Source organism: Plasmodium gonderi (assembly GCF_002157705.1).
Source record: "Plasmodium gonderi DNA, contig: Chr12, whole genome shotgun sequence".
In the NCBI taxonomy this organism is placed as follows: domain Eukaryota; phylum Apicomplexa; class Aconoidasida; order Haemosporida; family Plasmodiidae; genus Plasmodium; species Plasmodium gonderi.
Window position 1 is genome coordinate 474,523 of NW_021628937.1, and position 19,207 is coordinate 493,729.

General features: G+C 29.9%; 2 protein-coding genes across 2 annotated transcripts in view; both read left to right on the forward strand.

Annotated features, from left to right (window-relative positions):
- Positions 1–1,903: 1,903 nt before the first annotated feature.
- On the forward strand, positions 1,904–13,412 carry PGO_120830 (hypothetical protein, conserved; the record flags this gene model as incomplete). The annotated part of the gene is made up of 3 exons (XM_028688879.1): positions 1,904–12,474; positions 12,896–13,124; positions 13,326–13,412. The coding sequence occupies 3 exons, from the start codon at positions 1,904–1,906 to the stop codon at positions 13,410–13,412; spliced, it is 10,887 nt and encodes a 3,628-aa protein (XP_028544680.1).
- A 2,123-nt stretch (positions 13,413–15,535) lies between these two features.
- PGO_120840 (translation elongation factor) overlaps positions 15,536–19,207 on the forward strand; it is a gene marked incomplete at both ends in the record, with an annotated part of 4,686 nt that continues 1,014 nt past the window's right edge. Inside the window, one exon of the mRNA XM_028688880.1 lies at positions 15,536–19,062. Within this exon, the coding sequence (XP_028544681.1) occupies positions 15,536–19,062 (3,527 nt within the window). The remainder of the gene's footprint in view (positions 19,063–19,207) is intronic.

Consider the following 19,207-nt stretch of genomic DNA (forward strand, 5'->3'; position numbering starts at 1 on the left):
AAAAAAAAAAAAAAATAAAAAATTAAAAAAAAAAAAAAAAAAAAAAAAAAAAAAAAAAAAAAAAAAAAAAAAGAAAGAACAAATAAATAAGCAAGTAGGTAAGCAAATAAATAAACATGCATACCCAATTGGTAAAAACAAAATAATAAATCAGAGTAACAAAAAAAAAAAAAAAAAAAAAAAAAAAAAGGAAAAGTTTTTAAAAAAAAAATAGTTTTTTTTTTTTTTTTTTTTTTTTTTTTTTTTTTTTTTTGTTATTACTTCTCAAATGTGTAACACAAGTGCTAAAATGAGATACACTTTAGAACTACCCCTACAAAATGGTAGTATCCAATTACTCAAATCTTCCTACCGCGCGTTTTTCAAAATAAGAAACTTTAAAATATACATAAATTTGAACCAACAATTTAATGCATTTCTTATATACCTTAGTGAGAAAATATATTCCTTAGATTTTCATTGATGACTTTACTGAAAGCTGTTATATTTTACTTTGTCTGCTCTACATTGAATTTTGTGCACAAAAAAAAAAAAAAAAAAAAAAAAAAAAAAAAAAAAAAAAAAAAAAAAAAAAAAAAAAAAAAAAAAAAAAAAAACAGTAAAATAATAATATATAAAAATAGTAAAAGGATGCACCAACCTATAGGGATCAAAGCAGTCTTACATAGAATAAAACATATTGTGTTCCTTTAATAAAATGTGTGAAATAATGTTTGTTTAAAACGTTCGTTGAGTATATATATAAAAATACCTTATGCTTAAATGTGTTTGATTTTTACCAAGTTTTCCTCGTGTTGTATGCATATTAATAAATTATCAGACAATAAACTTACACACGTTTTTACACAACCCTGTCATTATTTTTTTGTAAACAATGACAAAGTGAATTTTTTTTTTTTTTTTTTTTTTTTGTTAAACCATAGCTTTATTTTTTCATTTCTTACATTCCGTCTGTTACTTGTTTAGTTATTTCATTTTATCATATCATATGCTATTTCATTTATTTGTATTTTTATTATTTTTTTTTTTTAATATGACCTTGTGACGTAGGAAAAAAAATATCCCTCTTTTTTTGTGGTATGGTAGAAAATTGTTTTCATTTAAAAAGAAAAAGAAAAATCGCCAAAAAGTTATAATTCTTTTTTTTTTTTTTTTTTTAAATCTGCTATTGTGTGTATTATTTGTTTTATTTTTATTTTTATTTATTTTTTTGAAAATTAGAGGCTTAAAAAGTTTTCCACGCTTCCCCATTTTTCATGTGCCTATTTTCATTTCAACCTTCTCAATTTATAAGAACATATACAGCTGTACCTAAGTGATTATGTCACAAAGGTTCAGACTGTTATGCACCAAAGTGAGAATAAAAGGGAGAGAATTTTTTACTGCATGTTAATTATTTATTCATTCCATACTTTTTTTTTTTGTTTTTTTTTAATATCTGCAATAAGATAAAAAGGAAGGACATAAAAAAAAAAAAAAAAAAAGAAGCAATAACTAGTACATCATTGTAAATTGTGACGAGCAGGTGATTCGTTGTATACTCTCCTTTATTCATTTCCATGGTCATACACTTTTGCACATACACATGGGCTTCACATGTCTATTAATTTTGCACGTACTTCGCCCTATTGTTGTTTCCCTTATTTACCATCTTTATTACTACCTCATCCCATGTTTTAATTATTTTGAGGAAGATTAGAACGTTTTGCTTCACATTATATTGATTACCAATGTATGTAGAAGTTATATTCTCGTGAGTTTAATTCTGTAACTAAGTTTACAACGATTAAGTATTCAGTAGCGAACGCATTTGTGATATCTGCTATCCCTTCTACATGCACACGTTTATATGCGTCACTTATTTTTATCCCTTCCCATTTGATATTACAACCAGAGATCCAACATGTTTAGAAGTATTGTTCCAACAACGGTTGGGTTAAACAATTCCAAGTATGTACATGCGAATATAGATGAGGAATATAATTTCCATGGATTAAACGAAGACGCAATCAATGATAATAAGAAAAACAATAAGTCAGCACCATCAGAACAAATATTAAGTGCATCGAACTCATATAATATAAATTGTAAACATCTAGAGAATTGCACAACCCCAGAAGAAATAGCACTTAAAATTTTAAAATCTCAAAATTTTCAAAATAAAAGAAAATATACAAATGAAAATCATGTACTTTATGAAAAAAAAAAAAAAAAAAATTCAAACATAGATAATGAGCAAATATGTTACGAAAGTTTTTACTCGCATGAGAGACATATATCACCACCAAAGGATAGACGAATTATACAGAAAAGCAATTTTGGTGAATTCTATTTTTATAATAACCCCCCCGATATTTATATGCACAATAATGTAAATTATACATACGGAAAAAAACAGGACAAAGATTTAGTTCCAAAGTTCAATTCTTCAAGTTTCAATAGATATTCAGACAGGACTAATCGGTTAAGTAACACCTATAGAACCCAGGAAATGGGTTACAATAATATTCACACATACCAAAACATATATGAAAAAATATCACATCATGATCCTATCCATCATGACGACAATTATATTGATCAAAAGTTAATAAATGAAATGGACATGATCAAATTAGCTTATAAGAATAAGTTCAACAAGTTGAAGACAATCAACAAAATTGACAACCATCCTTGTAGTAATTATAAAATTCTTGATGAATACCCTCTCAGGGTGCTAAATACAAAGGAAAATCTTAGAGGGAGAAATACTTATGTAAATTCAATTGATGTTGAGGAAACTCATGATGATTCCATTGATGTGGAAATGGTTCATCATGACTTATCTAATCTTCACCTGTCTAGTGCTGAACAACCCAATGTTCACCTAACTAACCTTCACTCGATTTATGATAATCCGATTAATGTGGATACCATTGATGTGGAGGCTGTTTATGATGATATGCTTTGTATAAACCAATCAAATGTGCAACTTACTGGTGAGGACCTACTTAGGATAGATCCATGCAGTAACATATGTTTACAAAAATCAGAACACCCACAAGACAATCAGAACCAGAAACAATTACAAGTCGTTAAGCACGGTGATAGAAATGGGCAACATATGTATGAAGCGTATGAAGCAAATACAGGTGATAGAATCAAACATTTCGAAGGCGAAAATGATAAAGAGAATAGCTCAGTTAGCAAGTTTTCAAACGTAAAGAAAGAACATGAAATTATTCTTGAAACGGAGGGAGGAAATATAAATCCAGATCTGCTGATTGGGGGAAGCATAAAGAACAAAAAGGAAGAAAAAGGCGTAAGGAGCGAAAAAAATTCGGCAGATGTGATCACAAAAAATCCAAATAAAATCAGCAAAATGGATGACATTCAGATGAACGAGATGGAATCAAAATCGACAGAGTTATCACATGATGAAAGTGATGAGCGGTTAGAAGTAGACGTGGAAGCGGACAAAGGGGATGACATAGATGTTGACGTAGAAGCAGACAAAGAAGCTGATGTAGAAGCAGACCAAGAAGCAGACCAAGAAGTAGACCAAGAAGCTGACGTAGAAGCAGGCCAAGAAGCTGACGTAGAAGCAGGCCAAGAAGCTGACGTAGAAGCAGGACAAGAAGCTGACGTAGAAGCAGGACAAGAAGCTGACGTAGAAGTTCCGAATTCGCTCATGCCAAATAACTTGATAAAATATGACAAAAAGGTGCAGATAAATCAACATGCGATTGATATCGAGTTCCGGGAAAATAACAAAATGTGTACCCAATTGGAATATTACATTGACTTATTTATATATCTAAACTCGAACGATATAAATAAAAATAAAAAGATCAAACAAATTATAACCTGTCTAGAGGAATGTCTGAAAAATGATAAGAACATAACTTATGATAGTGAGAATAAAGTCCAATTTGTATTTGATAAAATTTTTTCGAATGTGAAGGATTACTTGAATAAGGAGATTTGTTATAGGAGGAGTCGACAAAAAGATATGGTGTCATCTGAAGAGGGAGAAAGGAATGGAAACAACAAATATGTCCAAGAATGTATAACTTACAGCAATCATGAGGATGAGCTCAATTTAGACAATGAACGGGACGAAGCTATCCAAAGTGGAAGTGATATTTATAACAATGCTGAAGAAGCAAATTTTCTTGTTCCATTCCATCGAGATAAGATAAAAAAAGAAAGCAAAAAAAGTAGTATAAAGAAGAGTTTTAAAAATCAGAATGACGTTATAATGAACGATTTAACATATGGACATTACAACATTTTACTATATCTAATTTTACTTAATTTCGAATGCTTTAAGAAATACATTGACATAGATCAGCTGAATGAAAAGGCATTAATAAATTTAAAAATGGACTTCAAAAATGTAATATTAAAGTTATGTCTTAGTGAAATAAAAAATAGAATCATTCAATTTTACCATGTTCATGAGATATACCTAATAGAGCTAAACTGGGTATATGAAAAATGCCTTTTTTATATTTCTGATATTTATGTTTATATCGAAAAATATGATACTGTCTTGGTTAATCTCCTCGATTTATGCATCCTAACGTTTCAAACACATTACAACGTTCAGAATATTATTATAAATTCTATCAATTTGATACTGAAACTTTTTAAAAACAGAAATAGAAAAAATATGAAAAAATATGTCTTGGACGAAATACTCTCCAATATAAATAACGTAAATTTTAAGTACAACAAATTGAACTTCAGAAACAGTCATGTCAACTCGACTTACATACATCTGACAACCTTTGTTCTCATCAAAATTGCTGATTCCTTTTCTCATTATGATGGAGATTTGAAAAGGATGTTTTTTTTGGAACAGCAACAGAAGGGCAGCAAAGGAGGAGCAGTGGCTGTTCAGAAAGGGGTGAATACTGAGCACAGGGGTTCTACCCATGTGGACAGTGATGTGGACGTCAGCAACGACGATGATGAAGACTATAATGATGATGAGGACTATAATGATGATGAGGACTATAATGATGAGGAGGACTATAATGATGATGAAGAATACCTTGCGAAGGAGGATCTGAAGTCAAGGTGCCACAGGTATAACAATCGCAAAAAAGGCAAAAAATGTAAAAGCAGGAACAGTAGCAGCAATTTCAACAGAGGTGAAGCGGAGGATGCCGAAAAATCCGATTTGTCCCTGAGTCTAAGCGTCTTCACGAGCGATGATGAAAATAGCATCTCCTGCATTGGGAACAGCTCTAAAACCAGTGAGAAAATAGACAAGAAAATAAAACACAGCAAAAGTAAAAGGGTTCCTAGGAGGCTCCAAATAAGAACAAAAGAAGAACGAAAATATTCGTTAAGAAAAAAAAAAAAAATAACAAGTGACATTTACAACTATGACAATATTATCAGTACACAAGAATTAAGCTCAGAAGAGAAGGAAGGGGAAAAAGGTCAATCAAGTGTCAATAAAGAGAAAAAAAAAAAAAAAAAAAAAAACATTTTGACGATGAACAAAAATGGGAAAGCATATAGCACGAAAAACATATTAGAAAAAAAAACGAGCAAGGAGAGTAAATTTCCTTTAGAGAATGAAAGCCCATCGGATGAATCGCTGAACCAGTTCATGATGAAAAAAAACTACAAAAGGTTAAATCATGTAATCAATTATATATTAGTAGAAATTATAGAAAAAATATTATATCAAGATAATAAAAATGCAAAAACAATACTGCAATGCCTCATTTTGGACCTAATTAAATGTTGTGATAACCCAATATTCAGTATAAGTACATTATTTGTGAAAAATTCCATTCATATATTTTTTGACATTATTAATAAGAGACATGAAGGAAATGTTAAAGAAACTTGTCTATTCACATTGAGATATATATTTAAGTATATATTTAATATATATAATTATGTGAATTATTCTTATTTCCATTTATTATACAACTTAAATAAAGAGCTTTACCAGAAAAAATTTATAAGACCTCTTTTTCAAATTAACGATTTTAAGGAATGCAATTCAAATCTGAGCAAGATTCCATCTATAAAAGGAGATGGTTCAAGTCGAAAGAGCAATGAGAGTGGGTATGTTTCGAAAAAAAAAAAAAAAAAAAACTCAAAAGTGAAGAAAGGGATAAATGCAGAGGTAGAAGAAGCAGAAGCAGAAGCAGAAGAAGGGAGAAAAGATGTGGAAGCTCCTAACAGAACAAACGCTAAGAGAAGCATGGACGAAACGCAAAAACTGTTCAAGTGTTGCGACAAAATGAAGAAAAACGATAAACTCTTGCGATGCCTACAGTGTGAATGCTTCTATCATAGGACTTGCATATATAAATACCTAAATAAATTAAACATACATGGTGATATCCCTGATGAAGGAAAATATGCAGATAATAACTTGAGTCTAAGCAGTAGAGAAAAAAAAACAGACGTCGAAAAAAAGGAATTTCAAGGAGACACTTGCGATGAAGAGAAAAGGAAGTTTTATGAAAAAAATGTGCACAATTCTGTTATAATAGAATATAACTGTGATAATTGCAAAGTAAGAAATATAATCAAAATTTTTATTGCCAGAGAAGCACAAAGGAATAACAGTTTCTTAAATAGTAAATTTAAAAAGAAAAAAGAAAAATATAAAGGATTCTATTGCTTCGAAAAATTTCTTAACAATTTAAAAGCTTTTGTCGTGTATTATTATTACTTACTCGTGCATCTAAAAAGTTATAGATTAAATGAAAACATTGAAACTAATTATAATCACATATTCTCGTATATACTTCTCCTGCACAATGATTTTCTATCCATGAATGAGAATGGAGAAGAAGACATTATTATAAACAAAGCAGTAAACAAGAAGAAGGGACAAATAGTAAAGGATTCCACGTTGAGAAAGACTGTCACACCCCACAAGATGAACAAATTGAATCGCATGAAAAAATTGAACGAATTGCTATCTTACGAGTATAAGAATGCAAAGAACAAAGAAAATGAACCCTTAAAATGGGGAACTGTACACAACTTTGATATATATGTAAATGTAGTATGGAGAATTTACCTCTATTTTTTCTTTTACGACTTTTTTTTCATAGTACTTAATCAGCTATTCTATATATTATATGAAAACGCAAACAAAAATTTGAGATATTATAGCATTTCTATAATTAACAACATTATAAATGACAATTACTTATATTTGAAATGTAAAAACACACAAAATATTTTATTGTCATGCTTGACTGATAACTATGTCAAGGTGAGAGAATATACTCTTTACATATACTATAATTTTTGTAAAAATTTTTTAGAAACCGAATTTTTATCAAATTATTGCAAAAGACAAGATATTCAAAGTGAACTACTAGCATCGTCATCTTTTTCATCAGGACTGACAATAAAAAATACAACAAATAATAACCACAGAAATGGAAGAGAGATGAAAGATATTATTTCTTCTTATGAGGAAAAGAAGAAACTAGTAGATGAAAAAAATTTGAAAAATTATTACGATCAAAAATCGATAGATTTGAACCAGTATATTACGAACGAAATTATAGATTCGATTAGGAGATGCTCAAAGGATATCAAAATTGGAATAAGAATTATCAGTGTTAAGATATTAAAATATATCATATATTTTAATGTGTATGCAAAAAAATACACATGGGAAGTAAACCAATCAACATGCGAAAGTAATTCTAAAAAACATGAGAACATAAACAAATGTAACCAGAACAATTGTATTGATGATAATATATCAATAATGAATGACTTGATAGAGAGATATATATCTACCTTTGACAATGAAACGATGAAAAATACTGTACTAGATATATTTATTGAAATTTTTTTTATTAATATATTCACACAAGCAAAGCAAAAAAATATGAAACAAAATAAAAAAACACACCCAGAATTAGACACGAGTCAAGATGAAATTTCTACTGAGTGCTTTTCTAACGAACATTTAATGAGAGGATATGAATCAGAAGAAAGTCAATCAGCTGGTATGGAGCAGGACTCGAGTATCTACACACAAATTGAAAAAAATATATACACATTATTTATTCACTTATTGTATGTCATGAAGAACAAGCATAACATAAATATTGTGAATAAAATGCTTTCTCATATGGAGAATAATGTGAAAATGTATGACGAAAAGTTGAACTCATTTTACCAATTTTTGAATAAACATGGTACTGCAAGAGACCTCGAAGAGAATCACGGCAAGGCAGAAAATTTGCACAGCACCGCAACAGCAGGAAAATGCAGCCGAAAATGTAGCCGAAAATGTAGCGGAAAATGTAGCGGAAAATGCAGCCGAAAATGCAGCGGAAAATGCAGCCGAAAATGCAGCCGAAAATGCAGCGGAAAATGCAGCGGAAAATGTAGCAGAAAATGCAGTGGAAAGGATAATAAAAACTTCACCCAAAATAACCCAGTCAGAAAAGAAAGAAATAATGACATACTCTATGAACATTATGATGAAACAAAGGATAAGATAGATACAGACATGTACGAACAAAAGGAGCAAAATAGTGTACTGAGAATTAAGAATAATATTTATAACATATATTTAAACAATTCTTACAAATACTTAGAAGTATTGACTAAAAAAAGTGTACAATACATTTTGGAAGTGTGGGTACATAATTTAATCTTCCTTTTTATAAAAAGTAGACGGAATAGTGCCCTTGAAAACGAGACGAAAAAAATTATGAACATTTTTAATACCATTATTGAAATTATGCCTAGCTTATTTATTAAATATGTGAATTTTTTTTATCCCTATATTTACAACAATGATGTGTCAAAAGATGTATGTGAGTTACTGTCCTCAATTATACCTCACTGCAAATTAGATCTAAATTTAAAACTACAATTCAAGAGAGTCAATTTTAACAACTCATTGTTATATCATCAAAATATATTTATTTCAAGATCTTATATGCAACTACTATGCACACTGCACACATATATCTTTTCCAATTTTCTTTATTTTAAATCCTATATTCAAGAGTGGTTTATAAAGCTCTATAAGTATAAGTTGTTTTTCCTCATGAATAATTACGTGCTACAGTTGAATGATTTTGTAAAGGAGTTTTATTTTATTAATCAGGAAGCGAAGCAAAACATCAGGAGAGACTTGTGCCGACTGTATGCACAGGTTGGGGCCGGCTTCTCTGACAAGGGAAATACCATCAGAAGTGATGCTATCAGTGGTGATGCTATCAGTGATGATTCCCCTGATGAGAGTGTGGATGGAAGCCATAGAACAAACGAGCAGAGTAACCCCCAAAGGAAGGAAAATCATCCCAGCCACTTTTTCATTTTCGATATCATCGACATACCGTACGAAGAATTCATCTGCCACCTAGACCAGTATAAAAAATATATCTTCGATATGTTTTGCATAACACACAATGACATTTTAAATGTTAACAAGTACGCCTGGGTCATTTCTGTCATGCTTGAATTTATCAACATTAACAAAATAATCATCAATGACATGTACACTGAGGGAAGCGTAGATCCCCACACGCATGTATGTTTGAGGGATGTAGAAAGGAACAAGGGAGAAACACATACTAAGGGAAAGAAGACAGGCATAAATGGAACCACAATAAACTGTTCCAATTATGGAAAAATTGGAGGAACAAACGGAATAATTAAGAAGAAAAAGGAGAAAATCGAAGCAAACGAATATGAATACAAGAACGAAAACGACAATATGAAATATATCAAACTATCCGATATAGCAAAACATGTACAGATGTATAGCCAAGGAATTGTATACTTTGAATTTATGTACAATAAACAAATGGAATATATTAACAAATGGAATACACTAAAACTGAAAAATGAAATAATTTCTGAAATTTTAAAAAAAAAAATCACGATTAAAAAAATTGAAAATTTTGTTGAAATATGTAATTATAAATTTTTTGATGTATCCCTAATTTTAGTTAATCTAATAGTAGATCTCTTTCACATTACAAATGATATAAAAGGAAAATGCTTTTTTCTTCTTTGCTTAAGCAAAATATTATCAAATTTTTATCATTCCCATTTTATTAATGACTTGAAATTAAGAAATGTTTTTTTCTACTGCATTAATTGTTCTAATCCAATTTTGCAAAAGAATTTCCTCTACACTCTGCTTCAGCTAATTAAGACATATGAACAGTTTCTCAATAATAAGGATAATATGTTTCTTTCTCAAACTACAGAGCAAAGAAAATGTGAAAAGGATCCAAATGGTCAAAAAACTTCCATGATTTTACCTCCCATGGAACAGAATAACAAATTTGCAAAAAAGCCAAAAGTAGTTAAAGCCACAAAAAGCAGTAGTAGTAATCATAATAACTTCTTAAAAGGAGAGAATAAAAACATACTTCACACTTGCATTAGTGACAGTAGTAAAGGTAACCAGTACAAACCTTTGAAAGAAAAAAAGAATTCCCAATTGGACACTTCTAACAGCACTAATACAAGCGAAAATGTTAATACATGTATTGTTCACTCGGATATCCCTAATATAAGGACTCGTGATGAAGCAGAAAAAAATAACAACTTTGGAGATACACATCAAATGGATAACCATAACTATCAGAAAGAAAGAGTAAAACGAGAAGAAACTTTGGAGTATGAGGAAACAGATGGAGAACATCTCAACCACATAGATGAAACGGAAAGAAAGTACTACATACAAGAAGGAAAAAAATATAATAAAGTTATAGACAAACAAATTGAAAAAGAAAATTCAAATCCATTTGGACAAAGTGATAGACTAAGGATGGATAATGAAAGTGATACAAGCACACCAAATTCTGTGAACAAATTTAATGCACAAAATAATGATATCATACATGTCCTCTTAGTAGCCTCTTTATTTTCACAAAAAATTATTGATATACTAAGTGTCAACCGATTTATTTATATAGACTGTTCTATAAAAGAATTGTATTTGATTAAAAATATAGGAGTACAAATTTTGGGGAGTTTATATAAAGAGGGATTTATACAAAGCACAAAAATGTCTCCAAGCATTTTCTGTCTTTGTTTTACTTCAGATGTAAAATTAAAATATAGAAGCAAAAAAGTTATTAGTTGCATTTTAGAGAAGGAAAATTATAACTTTATAAACAATTTGGCAGAATGTTTGCAACATCTACTCTTCTACATAATTGAGAATCATTATATGTGTAATAATTCCGATAGGAGAGGCACAGATGGTTTGGGAATCCACACAAGTGAAAAAACTAGTGGAGAAATAAACCATGATATATTTCTGTTTAACAAAATGGAGAAACCTTTTTTTCAGTGTCTTTTGGATATCTATGACAATTTAACTAATCCAAAATTAAAAATGAAATATGTCAAAACAATACTGAAAGAAGTTGAAAACGCCTGTCATTTAGTTCTGTATGACAAAATCAGGCATTTTATACGAGATGTGGGAACCAAGTATAATAGATTATCTTCTGATGGATCAAGTGGTGGAGGATTTGACAGGTACAGTGGAAACACTACTACTGGCAATGGGAACAATGGAAATAACGTGATTGTGCAAATTCTTCAAGTCAAAGATATCTATGTACATATTATGAGGAACTACTTACTTTTGACAGAACAGGATAGTGACGAGCTGAATGATCCCAACAATGACAGTGGTTCAGATTCCCCTCTCTTGAAAAGGACCATTGTAGCAAGCTCAAAAAGTTCAAACGTAGAGAGTAAAAAAGGATGCAAAATGGCTAGAAACAAGGGAAGGAATAACGAATTATATAACAAAGGAAATAACAGAAATCAAAACGCAAGTTGCAGAAGAAGAGGACTAAAATATTCATCAGATGAAGAGAGAAAAACAGAATCAGAGACAGAACAACAGGTAAAGAAATCAACCAAGTTTAGTGGAAATGCAAATACAAAATGCAAGAACAAACATGACGATACATCGAGTTGTGTCTATCCCAAATCTAACGAAAGGAACATCGAAGAAGACTTGTCCAATGTAGATACTAGTTCAGAACATAATTATAATGAGCATAATATACTACAAAAAATAAAAAAAAAGTATAAATATCTCTTACAGCATCAGATGATCATAGATGAATTTACATATATTAATTATTTTTTATTTTTATATATTCAAATTTTAATCAATCTTCTATCATACTTGAGCTTTACAACATATAACGAAATAGCCTTACTAATTCATGACATTAACAAAGTATACTACATTATTTCTTCCACTATTAATATTTCATCTGACTTAGATTCTCTCAAAAACAACCATATTTACTTCAGTGACATGGACGAACAAATGAAGCAGCTACCTAATGAACACGAAATGAATCAACAACAGGAAAATGAAAATTTTTCTATAATAAATTTTAATTTGAGCAAAATCAAATGCTTCGTTATGGTTCTCCTCAACAATTTCACTAACCACTTGATTCGCCATTACAACGTTGACACTTCCAGGTAAAATGGGAAAAAAATAGAGTATGCTAGCGCGAGCGTCCGCAAAAGGCGTGAACCTATATTTCTCTCCCTATCTCTATCTCTCTCTCACTCTGTGTTAATATTGGGAACCTCCAACACGTGCACGTGCACACAGATGCGCATGCACATATATATATATGTATATATACTAAACCCGTTAACCGTTAAAATGGCTTGTTTTACGTATTGATGAGGGGTGGAAGAGAAAAAAATCTGAACACACCTCCCTTGACAAGGCCTTTATATCTGTTCGCATTCTTCCATATTATGTTGAAAACATATAAATCATATTTGAATACATATTATTCGATACTTTTTACATAAATTTTTTTTTTTTTTTTTTTCATTTACTTTCCTTCTTCCCCCACATTTTCTTGCATTTTCACATTCACACTCGTAGACTGAACGAACTCATCGAAGATGACAACATAAAGGAAAATAAAATAGAAGAAGAAATCAGAGACGAAAAAAAAAATATTTTCAATTATTATGAGTATATATATGAGTGCATAGAAATATATGTGGAAGACAATGCATCGATTATTGATAAATACGCTAAACAAAATTTAAACATCCATAACTTAAGCATGCACAATTTAAATAATGACTACATAAATGGACTTATAAATGTAATACACCTATAATCACCTTTCACATCACATTGGTGAATGATATACTCTTCTTATGTGCCCACATTTTATCAGCATGTCGCTACTTCATATCCATGTGAGCTTCTCTCTGCACCACACTCCACCCACATACACATCCAGGCAGACAGACACACGCACACACACACATATTCGAACGTGTCCCCTTTATCACCTTCGCAGGACGGAAAAAACAAAAAACTGACGCAAAAAAAAAAACAGAAGGAAGCCACACGGCAAAGAAGATTAATCATGAAGAAAAATTTGTAACCAAATCGATGTGTGTCCATATATAAACTGCTAAATGTTTCCTACATTTTGAAGAACGTCGTTTTTGTTATATATGTGATATGTTTTGTGACACATTGAACAATTTTTTTTTTTTTTTTTTTTTTTTTTGGTATTATTAATACGGGGGAAAAACAAAGCAAAGCAGAATATCCCTACAAGTTATGTAATTTTTTTTTGATATATCCCTAGATGGATTAAAAAAAAAAAAAAAAAAAAAAACATTTATGTTGAATTGCGTAAAACGGAAAAGGATAACCAAAAAACTTATTCGAATTAAAAAGCAATACACACATTTGTCATCTCTTTTGTCATCTCTATTGTGGTCTTTTATTTTATTTTTATTTTACTAATTTATTTGCTATGGAGAAGGGGGGTTAACATTTTTATATAAAATGTCAAAACTTAATTGTTGTGGCATTTTTCATCTCTTTTCAAACTTTACTCTTTGTGTTGTACTTTCTGAAACACGCACAAGGGTCTATAATAAAAATATTTCTTTCCTTTTACTAATAACAAATCAAATCATCAACGTTATGGCATACTCCTTGTCACAAGAGGAAAATAGTATCTTCAATATAACAAAAAAAAAAAAAAAAAAAAAAAAAAAAAAAAAAAAAAAATTCTTGCTCGCAATTGAATAAGTTAGGGAAACACCACTTCTTTTTTTTTTTTTACGATATATATGTACATGCATATATTTATTTTTTTGCGTCACCACTTTTTTTAACATTTTTGTGGGGGATATAATATACATATTTTTTTACATGAGAACATATCTACATGCTAATTTGTTCAGAATATGCCCCTCAAAGTGAACAAATTATGTGTATTCATCTCTATAACAAGAATGTGAGAAATCATTTTCCTTGTATAAAGCATTAATATTTGAATTCATTATAAATATGTCATTAAATGATTACTTGAACCTTTAAGAAATTTACAACTAATATTTAACGGCATTTTTGAATTAAAAATTTACCTTCTTTTTTTTTTTTTTTGTGATCTATCGAATGTGAAGAGAAAAGTGTTATCTTGTATATATTATTTACATATTTATCTGGATTCGTTTGGACATATACATGTGTTGAGATAGTTAATACATACACAATGTTGGGTGTTGGGAGGTATCTTCTATGCCAACCGTGAAAAGACTACAGTGTGTAATTCCACTTAGAAATAAAATTTATAGAGATGTCCCCTTATTCTTTGATAATACAAAATTAGGTACAAGCACATGTATGCTTACATACATACTTCCACATTCCGTATTACATAACTTGCAATTATGTGCAAAATTAGCTACAATAAATTAGCACAAAAGGTACCTCGTTTTTTTTTTTTTTTTTTTTTTTTAATTTATTTTTCAATTCCTTTTAACATCAATACGTATTTTAAGAGAATGTTTCATAGATCCAATTCCCCCATTTTCTTTATGACCATCTAATTTTGAACAAGTTAAATCTTCTGAATTTTTTTGAGGTTATGATATTAGTCTATGTAACGATGGTAATTCGGCATTAGAAACTGTTCTCTGACTCGCACTCACACTCTATCTTTTTCATTCACTTTTTCATTCATTTTTTCACCCTCTTTTTCATTCATTTTTTCACCCTCTTTTTCATTCATTTTTTCACCCTCTTTTTCATTCATTTTTTCACCCTCTTTTTCATTCACTTTTTCTCTCTCCTTTTCATTCACCTTTTCTCTCTCTTTTTAATTCATTGCTTGGCTCACTTTTTCACTCTTTTTTTAGTATTACATATGTAACATTTAATTAAACAGTAAAAGCTCTGCTATTCTTTTGCTACATGCCAGATATACATTTTTAATTTATTTTTTTTTTAAGATTATTATTAGTGTTATTTCATCACCCCCATTTTAAACTATCCGTTTTTTTTTCTGCATAGTTTTATGATTTCCTTCCGATTTTTGAGTTTTCCCTTATTCTTTTTATGCTACCCTTTTTGTGTACCTCATATTCGTGTTATCTCTTAGAGTGTCAGATACACTATACATTTTATTTAATTTCAAACTTCTCTGCACCCCCTCCACATCTGCTTTCTTGCTATTATGGATTTAGTTAACTACCTAAACGAAAATGAATGGATTTAGTTAACTACCTAAACGAAAATGAAAAAATTCGTAACATATGCATATTAGCACACGTGGATCATGGGAAAACCACACTGGTTGACAATTTGATAAGCTCCAACAAAATTATAAGTGATAAAAATATTGGGAAAATAAAATACTTAGACAGTAGAGAAGATGAACAGAAGCGGCAGATAACCATGAAAAGCTCCAGTATACTTTTAAAGCACAACTACAACAAGTCTTACTTGCATGAAATATTTAAAACAGAGGGCGATAAGACAAAGAAAGCCAGAGAGACAAAGGGTGTTGAACCAAGTTCGAATAATAACGAGGATATGAACAAATTGAAATCCACACATTTACAAGAAAATAACGCACACGATAATAATCAACTTAAATTCAAAGATGATAAGGATAGAAAACGTGAAAAGGAAAAACAGAAGGATGAACACGAAACATATACCTACGAATCATGCAGAACAAGAAGTAACTGCAGCAGTAGAAGTATCATTAAGAAGAGGGATAATGAGGAAGAACAGAAGGAGCAGCAGAGGGAGGAAGTAGACGATCAAACCCACCTTATCAACATCATAGACACACCGGGACATGTAGACTTTTCATCCGAAGTGTCAACCTGTGTTAGAATTTGCGATGGAGCTTTGATACTAGTAGATTGCATAGAAGGAATGTGCAGCCAAACAAAAATTGTACTTAGACAAACGTGGAAAGAAATGATTAAAAGCATTCTAGTTATAAACAAAATCGATAAACTCATTACAAATCAAAATATGGATAGTATAAGTGCATATGAACATATAAATAATATAATAGAACAAGTGAATGCATACATATATCAGTTATATGTTGAAGAAAATATGAATAATGAAAATATTGAAACATCAGAATTAGAAAAGTATACATACTCACCTTTAAAAGGGAATGTTTTACTATGCAGTAGCACACACTGTTGGTGCATAGACATGAACATTTTTTCCTTTTTATTTTGCAAAAAAATGAATATAGATATTAACAATTCAGATAAAATAAAAAAATATATGTGGAATCAATATTATTTTAATTTGAAAGAAAAGAAAATTTTAAAAATACCAAATGACACAACAGCATACTCGTGTAACAGCAATAGTGCCAAAAAAAAAAAAAAAAATTTATTTTCCTTAATTGTACTAGATTTTTTATGGAAAATTTATAACATTACAACAATAAATAGAGATGATGAGCAGATAAAAAAATTATGCCTTGAATTAAATATATCTAATTACGTTTTAAAAAAAAATCAACAAAATAATACTGAAAATAATACAATCATTTTGATATATATCATGTCCCATTTCCTGAATTTATCAAGGTCTATTTTCAATTCCTGCATTGAAATATTCCCTTCACCAAAAAACATTGAAACAAATCGACTTTTTAAAATTTATCCAGCATTATATAATAAAGATATTTATCAAAACATAATCCAATGTTCTTCAAAAAATGATTTTACAATTATATATATTTCCAAATATATATGTGCAAATGTACAGAATAATACACTAATAGGCTTTCGAGGATTTTATGACAAAAATACTTTTTTATCTGTATGTAGAATTTATGCAGGAATTTTATATGAAAATATGTTCTTATACATATGTGGAAAGGGTATTAAAACTGTTGTAAAAAAAATCTACATTTCCATGGGTGGAGATCTCCTTCCTATTAGTTATGCATATGCTGGAAATATTGTCGCAGTATATTTATCCATAATAAATGTGGAAAATTTTCCATCTGAAAAACACCAAAAAAGTGATGTGATGAAATCAAGAGCAAATGAAGAGTCTTCTAGCAATGATAATCATAATGGAGAAGAAAAGCGAGAAGAAGATTCGTTACACGTTAGGGTAGATCCCCTATTTGAAAAGAAAAATATTCTGAATGAGTCGGGAAAATTAGTCCAAATTATAAAGGACGATGTAGAAAGAAGAAAGGAAGTTCCCATTAGCATGTCATTAAACATAGACACTTACAGTGGCAGCAAAAACGATTTGCAGTACTTATCAAACACATTAATGAATTTAATAAAAAATAAACGGAATAAAAAAGAACAGAACATTTTTATTATGAATGATGATGGTGTATTTTTAAATAAGAATATTACTTTGTCAAGTATGAATAATGCAGATTCATTTATCCTTCCCTTTAAAGATACATGTTCAACAATTTTGCACACAATAATTGAACCTAAAAATATTCAAGATATGAATAAATTTCTATATGGTCTAATATTACTATACACGTGTGACACATCAATTGATATTGACTTCAACGAGAGGGGAGAATATATCTTAAAGTTTTGTGGAGAAATACATATGCAGAAATGTCTCTCCGATTTTGTAAATATATACAGTAACATTGAAATTAAAACATCAGATACGAATATTTCCATTAGGGAAGGAATAAACGAAAATTATGTAAAGGTAAAAAGGAAAAAAAATAAAATTCAAGCAAATATGAAAGATTTGCATTCTTATTATATGAAAATTCAAATGGAAAATCAAACCAAGGCAGGTGAAAACACGGCAAATGATGAAGTGAACAAGGAACTAAACAAAACTGTACCAGATAATAGTGAAAATAGGAGCCTAATAGAGACAGATAAAATCGTTACCCAAACCATGACTCATGAGGGAGACAAGGTTAGCGATATAGATCCCATTGCTTCAAAAATGGATAGTGCAAACAATCTCTCAGATGATCTATTCAAACATATCCAGTTAGAAAAAGAAAATCACTTTTTAAACATTCTTTTTAATTATAGTCACAATACAGTATGTCATAAGTTAAGTAACAATTCTTTTTACGTTTTTTTGAGTGTTCAAAATATGCCCCAAAATATGTTGCACTTTTTTGATAAGCATTATCCAAATATACAAGCTGTGTTAGAAAATAGGACAATATCTCCTTGTTTTTTAAATTATAACAAAACTGATATTTCCAACAAGAGTGAGCACTTTATGTACAATCAATGTTTAATAAACTTAGAGAAATGCATAAATGATTTGTATTTTTCAGACAAAACAGATCATGACAGTGCCATAGATGACATTGGTTTCGAACCATTAGTGCACGATGGGCCTGGTGTAAGCGAAAAGGAAACAGAAAAAAATGACCCTAACGATAACAGTTGTATGAACAAAACAGGTAACTGCACAACTGGGAATCAATTAAATTATGAGAAAACTTGTTTGTCTCGGAAAAACAAGAACTATAAACTTGAACTTTGGGATGTTTGCGTCCAAAACGGAAGTGTTACCCTACTGTACATAAAAAAATATTTCAATAAAAAGAAAAGTGATGAACATATTATGGATAACATCCTCACAAATGAAAAGTACAAGGAAATAATTAACCATCGTTCATTCGTCGACACATACCTCTCAGATACTAATAGCGACATAAATATATACTTGAACAATTTATGTCTTGGCTTTAAAATGGCTTCAAAGTATGGCCCCATAGCCCAGGAACCTATCAGGTACGAAGAAAAAAATATAAGAAAATATAAGAAAAAAATAAGAAAAAAAAAAAAAAAAAAAAGAGTCTAATTTGTGAAGCGGAAAAAATGGACACTTTTCTGTTGCGAGCAATGGCTTTTAACCCCACTTGTGTGTGTTATACTG